The 16,006-nt window shown below is 37.6% G+C and overlaps 1 protein-coding gene across 1 annotated transcript in view; it reads right to left on the bottom strand.

Moving 5' to 3' along the window:
* Positions 1-8,660: 8,660 nt before the first annotated feature.
* Positions 8,661-16,006, bottom strand: part of LOC140234855 (uncharacterized) — a 43,794-nt gene continuing 36,448 nt past the window's right edge. The window contains exons 4-5 of the mRNA XM_072314904.1: positions 10,035-10,142; positions 8,661-9,268 (exon numbers count right to left, since the gene is read on the bottom strand). Of these exons, the coding sequence (XP_072171005.1) occupies positions 8,991-9,268; positions 10,035-10,142 (386 nt within the window). The 3' untranslated portion in view covers positions 8,661-8,990. The remainder of the gene's footprint in view (positions 9,269-10,034; positions 10,143-16,006) is intronic.

Raw genomic sequence — 16,006 nt, 5'->3', positions numbered from 1 at the left:
AGATGAACTGGAATAGACAGAATATAAAGGACCCAGCACCAAAAAGAGTCTTAATATCATAACATCATCACGATGTAGTCACTCCTGTTTTTCCTCATTGATCTCACCCATACACATTAACTCCAAATGAATACCATTAACTTTGGCCATAAAAAAATTGTGTACGAGATTCAGCAGTACTGGAGTTAACAAATATGTACATAATACATTTAGCATATCTCATCACATAAAAAGGCAAAAGCAGATGATTCTACCGTATTACAATTGGAACCATTCTATGGCCACAATATCATCATTTTGCGTAAACTGCTGCTCATGTTTAAGGCACAGTGCAATGAAATTGTCTTTTTTTTTTTTGTGCACCTCCATATTATAGCCGTAGCTATGGTAGCATCTCAAACACTCCCACCTTGAAGTTCCCATGTCTTATATCAAGTAAAAACAAGCGCGTTCTTGGTAGATGGTGAGTAGATATGTAAGCCAGATAAAAAGAAGCACTGTTTTTTAATGAAAAAGTGATCAAGCTTCAAGGTATTCAAGTAAGGAGAGCGCAGGTGTGCATGAACTGTACAATGTTTCACTAGGCAAAACAACTGTGATGGGTATGCATAGAGTAATCATCTGTGTGTTTAACAGGGTGTCTATTTGCAGCAGGGGGAACTTCATTACCTCCGCCAAGGGAGGAGGTTATGTTTTCATTACCGTTGGTTTGTGTGTTCATTTGTTAGTTTGTCCTTGTGCAAAATAACTCAAAAAGTAGTTAACGGATTTGGATGAAACTTGCAGGAAAGGTTTAGAATGATACAACTAACAGATGATTGAATTTTGGTAGTGTTCCGAGAATTTTGGGGGAATTTATGAAGGATTTTTGACATTTTGGTAGGTAGGGTCAATGAACTTGGGAGTTCAGGCTGCGCATATTGAGGTTTGCATGTGCGCACTAAAGTGCATGCTCTAGTTTCTGCTAGGGCGAGGCGCGCCGCGCAGCTGAGGGTTTATGACATAACAAAGGCTTCTATATTGGGAAATTGGGCGACTTTCAGCACACAATGCTATTGGTACATATGGGTGGAAATCACTGATACATGTATCTCTATGGAAGAACAAGATCAGTGGTGGAAATGAGCTGAATGCTTGGCGGAGGTCTGTGCTCTCAGAGTGCTTCTCTAGTTCATTAATGGCTTTTAATATCAGCTATGAGAGTACTCTCACTTTCCATAATATGCACATGTAACTCCCACTTTTGTTCTAGAGTGGGACTAAGCACACTCAAAGCTCTTTAGCTGTTCCATCAATGAACACAAATGCCCATTCTGCAAATAGGCACCCTGTGTGTCGCAAACATGAAAAATTACTCTAATACTCGTAGATCACATGACATTTTGGGAGTTGTTGAAAGGCATGAAAAGTGTGTCACACACATCACAATGCTTTCACTTGATGGGAATTTCAGGTTTTGTTTGTACAGTATCTTTGACAAGAAAGATGGGATGAGATGAGATTTATCACTGATAGATCAGAGTTGACTAGAAAAGAGCACTTACTAACAAAAAACAAATAGCATTATAGAAAAGACTTTGTCAATAGCATATCATGTAAACTGAACAGACAGCTACAGGACTTATTTAGTGGCGATAAGTGGGTTAAACAGACATGTGCAACATTACAATGTTTTGCCCCGCTTGTTTGATAAGTACAGTATTTGATGCACACAAATGCAAGGAAAAGAACTTGCACTCGAATAAAAAGCACCCATTCTTACTATATTTGTTTCTCTTGTTAAATCAGTTCCTATCATTCTTCCATTCAAAGTGATCCCCCTTGGTAAGAGGATTGCGACAAAGAGATGATATTTGATTTTGAGCCATATCATTGTTGCACACTTGCGCATACTGAAAAGATGCAATACCCATTGATCAATTCTACCATTCTACTTGAGCTCTGCACAACATAGTCTTGAGTCTGTGTTCTGCCTTAGCAAAACAATGCATCAAAAAAGTAAAAACTGATCCCATTCTTTAGTAATAATTTGGGGTTCCAATATGCACTGAACACTCTTCCATTGACTCCTGATTAAATAAGCTTACAGAACATCGAGACTGTCTTTCATGAGACACCCTATACGTAATGACAACACCTGGTGAACTCATCACAGGGAGGGGAGGTACTGTACTCCAATTTAAAAAGATCCATTATTCAAATGGAAAATTCACCTCATTAACCCCTTCAATGATTAAAGGACCCATGATAAGGTCGAGGGGTGAGGGAATGAAAATAGAAGCTTACAGGTGATTACAATGAATATCTTTCTAATTTCAGTATCTCAAAATCTTATTGCATCATTTGTTTCACTTTATCTCTCTATGTGTCACCTACATGAAACTTCAAACAACCTTCAAAGTGCTCATGACAATTACACCATCGTTTCTACTTGCATTTACATGTCTGTCAACAGTCATATCAACATTTTACATTTTAAAAAATCCATTCCAGCTGTAGTTTACTCCAACACGTCTGCATACATCAACATGCCTGTTCAACCAACACGTTGGCTGACACCAACAATTGTACCAACGTGTCTACTTCACTAATTTCTATGTGAATGCACATTATCTATCTTCTCTTTCTGCTGTGGGAATATTTACTGATGGCTACAAAATGAGGAAGAGGACAAAACTTCACTTTATGATCTATTTGACAAGTAAATACTTGATGACATGTGTGAACAGCAGGAAATATTCTTGCTGTGTAGGGGGATGGTTACTTTGTGGTCATGTTCACTTATTTAACATCAACCTGATAAATTAGTACCCTTACAAGACAGGCTTCGTGACACAAATTTCGTCTTTTTTCTTTTTTCTTCTTTTTTTTTAATTGAGCTTGGAATTGGGAAAAACCTGGGATAAAATAACTTTTAAAATCCCGAGTATACCTAACTTTAACAAAATCAGTCAACAAAAACAAACAAACCTCAAGATGCTTTTATTCCATACATAAAAACAAAAAGACATTACATTGTACTACCATACACGATCATGTAAAAATTCAAGGAGAAAATAACTACGGACAAATAATCAGAAAATCCAGTTAGTTAAAATCTTATCTGATACAATCCAATCACAGAAAATTATTGTTACAGTCTAATGTAACCATATGTAAATCAGCACTTCTGTGTACATGGACTTTGGCACTTTGTAATGAATATTGGGGGCTTTGCATGTTCACCCATGCAGACAAACTTCAAGGCAGTTTCTTATGTTATCAAACCTATGCTTGGTATAGAGCATTATGTTGTAAGAATGCACTTAAATATCAAGGGGGGGGGGGGGAAATGAAAATAGCCTGACCAAAAACGAAAAGAATGGTTTAAGATACAGATACTTGTTGATCCTCTCGACAATGAGCTATGGCTCACTGCACTTGTTGACCTTGAGCATGTGGACCCAAAAGTTGATAGGCACAACTTCACCCCCTAATACATAAACCTGCCAAGTTTCATTAAGATACCTCACACGGTTTTTTAGTTATGCTGTCCACAAAATTGATTACGGACGGACGGACGGAAGGAAGGACGGACAACCCGAAAACATAATGCCTCCGGCACCACTTCGTGGCGGAGGCATAAAAATCTGTCAATGCTTTATTGGCACTGAATAATCGGTATGCCCTGACATCATCAAAGAACTTCTGGACAAAACTTGATTTGAGTTGTTAATTTGCATGAGTTTAAACCATTATGCTTTTAGTGCTAACACAGTTCTTCAAGATTCTCTACACAGAAATAAACAAAAAAGACATGTTGATCAAAGCTTAATGTCAAACAACTTCAGACAGAGCACATGTCAGAACAGAAGTGTGTGTGTATGTGTGTGTCTAACTATGTATACATGTAACTTTCCAATATCCCTTGACTCTGTGAGTTTTTTTAAGACATTCATCAAAAAAGGTTTGGGTTGACTAAACCCAAAACTGAATTCAGAATCAGGTGCTGACATCACTCGCAGTTGCATTGGTCTGCAAGGCAATAGTGAGTATGCACTGATCTTTTCATTCACACAAACAGCAGGTCTGACGTGAATTCATGCACATTAAAACTCCATTTCTGATCAGTGTTAAATGTTCATTACCATTATTCAAGCCTGACAATTATTCTTATTAAATAGATACAAGAGTGTGCGATGAAGAGGATATTAAGTGTCATTTTCATTGCACTGTGATTGTGATCTGGAATGGAGGAAATTGCATCACAAAGCAGTCTTAAAATCCCAAAATTTACAAACTCAAGCACATCTCTATGGAATGATCAGAAAAAAACTAAAACATATATGCATAATAAGACTGATTGGTAATCGTACAAGGGAATGAAATGTGAGGAAACAACTCAAAATACTCTGCACTGAAATGACAATGTCCCCTTTAAAGACAAAAATATTTCAAAAGAAGAACTCAATTTGTCAATGAAACTTGCCATATGAAGAAGGAAATCTACAAGCAAATACTGGTAAAACATTAAAAAAGTCATGACCCAGTGAATATCGTAACTAGGTGTTTCTTTACATCCATGCTTTTCAAACAGTGGGCCGCAAAGCTCTTGCAGGTGGACTGGGATGTCAGGGAAAAAATTGAATAAAACAGATTAATATCTGATCTAAGTAGGCCTCAAAAACAATTTGAAGGAACCAAAGTGGGCCTTGGGTTGAAAAAGGTTTTTCAGATCTTTCTTTAAAGTTTGGGTCGCATGACTTGGACAACACTGGCACTGAGCCTCTTGTCAACTTTGAACATAATGTGATGAAGACTGTAAAATAAATCACTAGTCTGCACAGAAACATCAACCTGTACCATCTGATAAGAAGTGAGAGAACAGAATTCTGTCCTATATAGTTGTTGGGCAAAGAGAAAATGCTCCTTTTGGAGAAGTGAAAGTTAATCCATTTAAGGGACAGAGTAGATAATACCTGTGTATAAAGTGAGGTCACAATAAATCAAACACAGCAGGTGCAGTGAAATGCCCATTCGTAAAGTCAAGCAAGTAAGCTTGCCGACATTAGCATGATATTAACTTTCTAAATATTTCTTAGTCATTTGGCTTGAATTTCTGAGCTGTCCCTCGCTCTTCTGGGGAAACTTCTTCTTTCATCCCAACAGCCTACTAGTATTAGTTGTATGCTATTCATCCCTTTCTCTGTAAGGATAAACCTTGCCTGATTACACTGCCTGCCAACCTTACATCAGACCCTTTCAACAACCCCACCCCTCCTGTCACTGCTGACACCTGTGCATGGTGTGATGTCAGTGCAGCTGTTTTTAATCTGTCTTGGTATTTCTATCAAAACAAAAAACAAAACATAAACTAGAACTATCACTCAATGTGATTACTACCCCCACCTAACACTCAGGGAGTTAGTTCAACTAGCAATGATTACTCTGCATGTTTTTTATTGAAAAAAAAACAAAACCATAACAATATATTGTTCAACATTGAATAATTGTGGGTACATTTTGCTCACTGATGGTCACTGTGCCATATCTCAAGTCAAGTGCTCAAAACCCGAGTGAGTAAAGTAAAAAAAAAATCAGCAATTTTTATGATTTTCATGAAAAAGGCTGTTACCATGGCAACACAATGTTTGACATTACGAAAAAATGAAATTTGCACAACTATATATCAAAGCTGTCACATGTGCCAAATTTCAAGGCAAATGCTCAAAAGCTGAGGGAGTTAGCTAAATCAACAATATTCTTATATGATTTTCCATTCAAAATATGCGGTTACCATGGCAACACATTCTTCAACAATGACGAAAAAATAAGTTTGCACATCTACGTACCATTGTGGTCACATGTGCCAAATTTCAAGCTAAATGCTCAAAGACTGAAGGAGTAAGCTGAATCTACAATATATTTGTATGCTTTTTAGTGAAGAAATGTTGTTACCATGGCAATGCATTTTTGCCCCCCCCCCCCCCCCCCCCCCCCCGCTTCAGATCTCGGTCGTGGATCGCGCGATCCTCGCGAAAATTTGCACTAAGGTAGAGGCCAATGTAATCTACAAGACTGTATAGTTAGATTTTTCAAATTCTAATTTATGTATTTTATATTAATTTATGCTAATTTATGCAAAAATGATGGGGGTTTTTGCCTATAAATAATAAAAAAAAAATAAAGCTCCAAGACTTCTAATTTTGGGTAAACATATTGTTTTCAATATCCTCAACAATAACATTGAAGCAAAAATTATTTCTCATTGTATTTTACTGTTTATTGAATTTCTTAAGTATTTCTTTTTTTTTTACTTTTTGTTTTTGTACGGTTTTTTTATCAAAATTTGTTGCAGAAACTTTTTAAAGCATAATCAGGCTAAAATAAATCATTATCAACCACTGAAAGTAAAAATATTTATTTTTATATGAATTGATTGCAAAAACACAATTTACATTGGATTTGTACACAAAATCACGTTTTTGAGCAATATTTGGGTCGACAAATTTTTTTCAAAGGGGCGTGGCTTCAAAACGGTATGCCCGGGAGCAACAAATTTGAACTCAGAAGTTGCGTGATACTTGAAAGAAAAAAGTCATAGAATGCGAAAGCATCACGCGTTGCGGAATAATCACGCGAAACATTGAGGGGTGGACCAAAATGGCCCCCCAGTGGGAATAGGGTTAAGAATGAGGAAATTGCACACACCAAGTATGCTACATTCACTTAAAAAATAAGATATTTTTCATATCAAAACCATATCTACTTATTTTGGATGATGATATATACACTAAATATAGTAAGACATTAGCAGGCTGCTCCTTTGCTACTGCCAATTTCAGTATTTAATTTCAGACACCGCCTTTTTTTTTTGGGGGGGGGGTACAAAAATTTAACCTGAGAATAATGAGAACACCCTCGTCTATCTTGTCATCATTCGTTATGAAATGAAGTCTTGGGCTAATTTTCAGAGCTTTCCAAATTCATTTCAATTCAACTCAATTAAAACTGAATCAGAAATTGAATTCTAAATTCATGGTGAATGCTTGCAACTAATGCCTTTATCCAACTTGTTGTGAGAATAATCAAGAAGGCACACTTTGCTACAGTCAAATATCAAGCCTTCCTACAGTGCTTCACCATCTTATCAAATTCAGTCAAAACAGCATACCCTAAAACTTGATTTCCATTTCATAGCTAAATGGTTGCTCTCAAAACCCTTACAGAATAAAAAGGATTCAGAGAGAATTCTCTGTTTTCGGTTTTTCTCACATGTAGCCCGATAAAAAGCAGACATGTAAAATAGTGCTAGTGACATAAAACACCTATACAGACATAGTTTGCTGGAAACATTAATTTTCCATAGCAAAATTAAGATTGTCTCACAACACGCAAATGAACATTTTACTAAAAAGAAAGAAAAAAATCTCTTTCGACACCATTATATATTGGTCACTTTGGCTTGCCATTTATGCAATGAGGCAAATCTATAAAACGTTTAATTGCAGCATTCATGCAATTTGACTGGCTGTTTCTTGAACCTTGTAAAAATAAAGTCAATTACTGACATGATTGACTACCAACGATAATCTCACACAACCTGAGATGGTCACTGTTCAAATTGCACAAGTGGTTTCACTTCCTGTCATCCATCCGCCTTGAACCTGATCATCACAAACAGACAAAGTTTGTGGTTATTTTTTCAATGTGCCATGCATCGCCTGCCACTATGCGAGTGAGGCTGAAAGCGAACAAAATAACATCCTCTGAGTTTCTCCTATTACAGTATAAGGACATGAGGTCTCTCTTCTCAGTTCACTTTAATAAAAGTATCTCATCTTGCATTTGATGTATCTCAAGTGCTGCAAGCACCATTTTGGCTATAATGAAATCAATAAAGTTGTTGTTTTTTTTTCATGAGTTGAAACAACATTCCCAGCCAAATAATGTAAAGCACACTTTAAGTGTAGCTCTCAAGAAGTGAGTTGTTAGTTTACTGAAATGTTTCTCAAGGTATTAACATTGACCGTAATTTTTATTCCCAAAAGAAACCAATGTTCCAATTTTTTTTTTTTTTTTTCAGGAACAGGATACACTGAAAGTTACAATTTACATGCCTCTGAAGAGTTGCTATGTCTAATCTTGTAACTGTAATAATGACAATTGTGATTTATATAGCACATGATAATCATCAATCAATCCTATATGTGGTTCATCTTTGTCTGTTGATACATTGAAAGTATTTATCCACATGAAGCAGACTTTTATTGAATTACAATGAATGTACCAATTTCATTTTTCTGAAGTGTACATCAGTTGAGTCTATGCATAACAGAAAATCAATATATGGGGTGAAATGCATGGACTTATCCCAATCTAGACATCTACTTATCTTTGGATAGAAAAAAAACCAACCACAACAACAAAAACCTAATTTCTCGATATTGCAGGATATTACCTGGTAGTTGTGCACAATTTTCATGTTACAGCTGCAAAGACATCTAGCAAACATCTTATCAGTGGAAAAATTGACTACATTGTTATTACATATTGAAAACACTGAGAATCAAAATTTTGATAATAAAAAGTCAGAGTCTATTTGTAAAGACAGACTATTCCATATTACTTCCTAAAATGTGAATTCGACAAAATAAAATTATTGAATTTGAAAAGTCATGTTCCACGTATCTAAAAGAGCTAGCTTCCAGACTTAAACTAGTCTGTTATTCCCTATATTCAAATCTTTTGCACAAGTTCACTGAATGAAGAAATGTCTAAAGGGATGATGAAAATGAGATATTATATAGTTTTGAATGTCGACTTCTTCACATCTGATAGGAAAGCTTCCTTTTGGGACATGTCATGTGTAAAACACATACATGGTTTGAATGTGCATTTTTTAGCACTTCTCTCAAATCTGAATTCAGGAGGAATTCAGGAGCACTATGTGATCCACACACTCGAGTCTCATTACCAATTAGTGAGCGCAATCTATTGGTCCCCAATATTCATTGTTGAGGGCACTTATTGGGGCCATCGAGGTCCGAGTCGGAAACCCTGCTGTAGTTCCCCGCAATCTGCACCTGGTAACTGTAGGTTGCCCTATAGCATATCCTCTTTTCGATGGGCCTCTCGCTGCAAACAGCCAGGGAGCGCACTGTGGTCTTGGAAGCAGTGGTGAAGGGGGTGGTGTACTCCACCTCCACAGGTCGCGCCAGGTTCTCAGGCACCTCCCGGATGGATGTGAGGTTCAGGTGACATTTCAGCAGATGTGTCGCTGGGTGACCTATTTGACAGGAAGTACAACACGTTCAAAATTACTCTTGCGTATCACATGGACAAGGACCCTAGGAAATCCCAGAAATTTTCCAGATCAGTCAAACAAAAACGGCAGATTTTTTTTTTTTTTTTTTTTTTTTTTTTTACAAAATCAGATGACGAGGTGTAATTTGGCAGTTCTGAATGCCTGGAGAAAAAGTGCCAGTTAATAAGTTCCATATGAAACATATACCCATGCTTCTCATAGTTTCAATTTCCTTTTGCAATTCCACATCATGATATTCAGTTAAATAAACAGGGTACTTTTCAATTCCAGAAATCCAGCAAATATCCATATCAAAGTATATTCAAAACAAAGTGCTAAAATTTATCTTTCCATATCCTCTATCTGAGAAGGAGGTACATGTCTTTCTCTGTAGTGCAGTGTAAATACAGCATTAAAGACAACAGTAGAGAAACTTATGCAGTCATCAGTTACTACACACCAAAGTTAAATTTGCTCTTCGCCAAATCTCACATATCATGTAATTCTAAAGTCATAAGTAAGATAAAATGCTACTAGCACTAGAGCCCCTACCCTACTGTAAATTACTTCAGCATGCAATAAATGTGTGGCTGAGTAAAAAAGAAAAGAAAAGAAAAGAAGATCAATTGAATTGAAGATCAATTTGAATTGAAGCTCAATCGCAGACGAGACTGGCATGCTTCCAGACATGTCTGATATCATGTCAATCCTAACTAATTATGATGCATCATGCTCTTTATTTTAATACCTGTGTGCCTCTCTGGTAGTCTCTCGATGCGCCACATGACAGCCCGATAGGCATGCTCATACTTCGCTGTTCCAACAGAGATTTCAAGTAGTGCCGGGTTCACACAACCTGTGCGAAAACAAACACAGAGAGTGGAATGAGAATTTCCACATCCTCAATCCTGCATCAGAGCTCACTCACAAGACCTGAACATGCACATTATGTATCAAATTTCCTATTCATAATTTTGCAATGAGAAAATTGATCACGATTTCACATGCAGAACAATATAGGGCACACTGCCCCAGTAAAAGTGGAGATTTTTGTGCTTTGGCCTTCCAATATGAAATTCATGTACAGCGTAAGTGTTTATAAATGGTTTTCACTGACTTGCAATGCTTTGCCAGGTGAAGTGACAATTCATGTGGACACAATATAAACAAAATTAACATTTTGCAAATTTTAATTTTCACACAGGCACCATACAGATCACAAAAAGAGAAGAAATCTTAAATGATGAAAACATGTCATTTTTACATTGCTTACAAAAAAACAAAAAATGAATAAATAAGACCCCAAGAATTACTCCAATGATTCCAGAGTTTTTCTTTCTTAGAGGCTCTGAGGTAGTTTACATTACATTTGTCTTGAATACCTGCGAATGTCTCTGGGACTTATATAAGTTCTTTCTGAAATTTACCCGCCAGTTTAGACATGTCTGTTCCTTTCAGTAATCATTGTGGGTGTGCTTTGCTATAACCCCTTGCCATTGGTGACATGCTGCATCTCATGCAAGGTCTACAATATGGAGGATTTCAGGATTGTATAGGAGAATTATGCTATCCCCATGGTTAATATGTACCATATTCATCAGGCTACTTGTAAGCAATGAAGAATTTTACCAAACATAACAAGAACTGTTATACCATGGACCTAGGGTCCATGGTTATACCATACAAAGAAAAGTGATTCCTGGAATGGATGCTGATTTCGATTATGTTTCTTTTCTTTTTTCATGCGTCACTTTAATAACAGGTAGCAAAGTTAAATAACTGTTATCCCTACAACACAAAGTCATTCATAACGTACAATAGAGATTGGCAAAGAAATAGCTACACTTTATGCATACCCGATATCATTTGAGGTCAGAAACCTCTCTTAGCTATTACTTTCATCACCTAGTTTAAAAACATGGATGACTTAATGGCATCCTGTAAGGAAATCTATAATTTCCTTCATTACTAGTATGTGGCTGGAGGGCAAATTAGTGAACCACTAGCACACACAGACTTGAGAAAAGGGGGAAGACAAGTATTCACTTGATCCCACCAACCACCCATATCCTCCCCAACAGGATATTAATTCCAAATATTATGTATGAAGGCAGATACTTTGCTTAATACCTGCAAATTATGTTATATCATTCAAATGCAGTTTTGGGATGGTGTTTCCCTTTGCCCAGATTCAATCTCCTGCTACTATAGGCTCAGTCCAAGTGTCATGTACAACTAATTGCAGAAGATGTGAGAGACTCCTGTCACATCCTGCTCATTAATTCAGGTCAATTCCTCCGCACTAACACAAATACTTTGCCCCCATGAGGGATTTTTTTTTTCTGCAGATGTCATCTGCAAGATATGGCCCAGCATTCATACATTATTTGTGTATGAACTATAGTTTTAGTCTTTTGAAATCAAATTATTTATCACAAATATGTCTCTCATGTTCTATGGCATTCAAAGGGTTAATGAAATGCAATGCATGCTGCTCGGTAGTATTTTTTCTTTCCAAAAATTATCATCATGATCACCAGCATTTATGGTCTTCTTTTCCACAAATTGAAACAAAACCATCTATCCTTTCATTTGCTATTTAACTTCCACTCATTTTCATGGAAAACATGTAGTTTTGTTAGACACATAATTTCCATTTCACTATGTCATTGGTGCAGAAACAGTTTCACCTCTTTAAAACACAAGAAAGCTTTCATCATAAACACATTGAAGATTGCTACCAGCAAAAAAGCACAGCACTTGTTTTGTTCTGTGTTACGAGAGTGCAGTTGAAGTGCGCAATTTTCATGACTCGCTAATGTACCCTGCTGTTGGTTCGCATGATCTGTGTCAACCACTCAAACTTTTGAACACAGACCCTAGCAAAGTTCAAGGTGATGGCTATTTCAGGCTTATCAAGGAACAGCTACTGGTTGAGACCTAACACTGTCCATACATGATCCCATCTAGTTATATTTCACATAGATCTGTTCCTCTGAGACAGGTGCATGTGAAGCCAGAATGATTGCTGAGATCTTTATTGCAGATCAACTTCTCATCAGCTGAGCAGCATCACACCACTCTCATAAGAATTCTACCTACAACAGAAGTCTAGACTGCAAGATCTTCTGTAGGTTGAGCTGCTGTGATACTCAGTATACAACACCATACAATCTGCATAGTGGTACTTGTCAAGGCTATTTTAGAATTTGTTAAATGATTGCGATCAAGAACCAGAGAGACAGAGTGAGAAACGAGTATCATTTCTTTTCTGAAAGCAAAGTTGGCAATTTCCAAACTTTGAAACAATATAGGCCTATATCTGTATAATCTAAATTCATAAATTTGTATTACTGGAGACAATATTCAAAATGTCATTCATTTTACAAATATCCACTGGCTTGCAAAATCTTTGAAAAATGAAACCATCATGACATACCCATGTATAATACATGTGTACATTATACCTGTGAACATCCAGAATTGCTGAGCAGTAATCTTGTTTTCCATAATAGCAAAGGTCACAAATTTCATTAATCCTCTCAGAAAGTCTTTAAAACAAGAGACCCGCGGGTCTAGCGCTCACCTGAGTATCGCAAGTTCACCTTTCACGCAGTTATTAATCTAAATTATTCACAGCTCTACTAAAATTTGACCAGGCATTCTCAAGTAGAAGATGAAAATGTACAATAAGGGCCCAAATTTTTTAAGATTCCTTAATTTGGGGGGATTGGGGCCCCCTGGGGCCCTCTGGGTGTGGCATGGTGCCCATTTTGATAAATTGAGATCCTGACCCCCTAGGGATGCTACCTGCCAGGTTTGACGAAAATCCATCATGAGGTTTTCAGGAAGAAGATGAAAATGTACAATTCAGGCCCCCATTTGGACCTTCCCACCCCCCCCCCCCCACCCCCAGTGGTTTCAAGTTTGTTCATAGCAGATCCAGGGGGGGTCTTGGGGCACCCCTGGATCTGCTATGAACAAACTTGAAACTACAGTCATTAATGTACTCACTCATAGTATTATCTTAGCTCTATAACTTCTGATTCTACAGAAGATTTTTAAAGATTCCTTCATTTTGGGGGGTTTGGGCCCCCCTGAGGGCCCCCTGGGTGGGGCATGGTGCCCATTTGAACAAATTGAGATCCTAACTCCCTAGGGATGCTACCTGCCAAGTTTGGTGAAAATGGGTCAAGGGGTTCTCAAGAAGAAGATGAAAATGTACAATTTAGGCCCCATTAGGACCCCTCCCTACCCCCCTCCCCTGGGTCCCAAGGGGGGCACCCCTGATTCTGCCATAAACAAACTTGAAACTACAGTCATCAATGTACTAACTCATAGTATTAACTTAGCTCTATCACTTCTGGTTCTAGAGAAGAAGATTTTTACAGATTCCTTAATTTTGGGGGGTTTGGGCCCCCCTGGGGGCCCCCTGGGTGGGGCATGGTGCCCATTTTAACAAATTGAGTTCCTAACCCCCTAGGGATGCTACCTGCCAAGTTTGATGAAAATCGGTCTTGGGGTTTTCAAGAAGAAGATGAAAATGTAAAAAGTTTACGCACGACGGACGACGGACAACGGACGCCGGACGAAGGGCGATCGCAATAGCTCACTTGAGCCTTTGGCTCAGGTGAGCTAAAAAGAAATAAATGTTCAAATAGAAAGTTATATTTTCACACTCACAAGAAAGTGTTTTGTGCTGTGACACATTTCCTCAAGATTTGGAAAATGGCATTTCAAAACGGCTACATTTAGAACACTAATCTGACTACCACCCATACATGAATTTGAACAGAAGCCTTTCTCCTTCCCATCCTCAAGAACATGAAACCTTTAAATGTCAAAAAGTCTATTTTTTTACAAATCAAGCATAAGAATATTGATGACACACAAAAATGTAGAAATATACAGGGTGGATGTGAAGGGATTCTTCTAGTGATTTTCATTTTAAAGGCTGCATTAAGTACAGTATGTCTTCATGGGCTACAGAAAGTGGTTATTTTTGTCACACTGGGAAGAACGCTAACTGCAACAGTAAGAGAAGCCCGCATTCTCTTCCAGGAAAAGGCTTTGTTTGTGCACCACACTCCTAAAAAACCTTGACCAAGTGATCCATTTTGAGGATTCAAGATCCCGGACACTTCCTCTGTCAAGAACAAAACAATAAAAAGTAACTATAATAATACTCACTTATCACAGACTCCTCAAAAAATGAAGGAAAAGTGAAAAAATGTGTCATGAAAATACAGACACAAAAACTTCATTAAGAAATTGAGGTATGCAAAGAAATTTTTAAAAAAAATCTACATATAGGGGGTGGGGTGGGTAGGAGACAGGGGTTCCTTTAAAACAGAGGGGGTAGTTTTGATAGCTACAGTCCATACGTGCAATGTGCTGGAGAATGCTCCAGTCAGTAACACCAGGCTATAGTGACAATCTCCTTTGAGCCAGCATTGATTAATGGCAGGAAGAGCATGGCTGAAAACTCATTTACTTCCTTCTTCCTTCGTTCTCCCTGAGGTATCATGTTTCTATTCGAATAACTTCCAAGGGTGGTGTATACGGAAATGCAACATACACTGGCATCCTGTTATGAGCATGTATATGTATTTCTTTTTTTAAAGAAATAAACAAAGGAATGATGATGGAGATTATGATGACAATACGAGAAATGAAATAGAAATTATGAGCCAATGTAATATAAAACTATTATCATTATTTTTATTATCATCATCAACATTGATATTATCATCTGAAGTTAGAGATGTGTGTGAATTGAGGCACATGTTTTGAAGTGCAAGACAATCAGAGTACAGTCAAATATGGTACACTTGTTTCTTCATGTCACCTGAATATGTGTGATCCTTTCGCTGAAGCCCAAGAAAACAACAGGAGGAAATTTCACCTGCGTCCCTCAGTAATTCATGTTTTTTTTTTCTATTCTAATAAGATACACTACATTCACACACAACTCACACAAGCAGAGGATATCTAAAAGAAGTATCACTCTGCAGAAAGTCTGTGAAAAGCATTACGTTCTGACATATTGTCTCTGACACTTACAGGAATTTCTCCACACAAATTCATGACGAGGAATGTCATTTTGTGTGTGTGTGTGTGTGTGTGTGTGTGTGTGTGTGTGTGTGTGTGTGTGCATTCAAAACAAGAAGATTTCTACAATGTAGGCAATGGTGTGATGGCGAACATCATTATTCAAGATGTTGTATTCGACAACTCTGTAGCCTGCAGTATGCATATGGATATAATATACAAATGACGCACAGGTCTGAGTGTGTCAGTCGGAATTGTGTGCATAAGGTAAAGTTTTATGAAATGCTTAACCCACGAGGCAAAGCCGAGTGGGTTTAGGCTAAATTCCATAGTTACCGCATGCACACAATATTCCGCCTGACGCATGAAAAGACATGAAAAATCACATGCGTCATCTGTGTTATAGAATGGGTAATTTTCTTGCCAAAACCCCATTTTTCTATCATGTTACCCGATGACAAATTTACTGGATGCATTTCCTTTTGGCTTGCCATAGACGAGAGCCCGAAAACCATGCATCAGTTTTTACTGGACGCATGGTTTTTTCTCAGAACCGTGCATCCAGTAAAAACTGATGCATGATTGTTTTAGCCCAATAGGCGTCTCGTACTGAGTGCGCAAACGCTTGCTTAGTGCGCAAACCTTTGTTACAAGTGCGCGTACTCTTGC

This window comes from Diadema setosum, chromosome 1, assembly GCF_964275005.1.
Source record: "Diadema setosum chromosome 1, eeDiaSeto1, whole genome shotgun sequence".
Taxonomy (NCBI): Eukaryota; Metazoa; Echinodermata; class Echinoidea; order Diadematoida; family Diadematidae; genus Diadema; species Diadema setosum.
The sequence above is the reverse complement of the archived record's forward strand: the minus strand, read 5'-3'. Positions and strand labels throughout refer to the sequence as shown.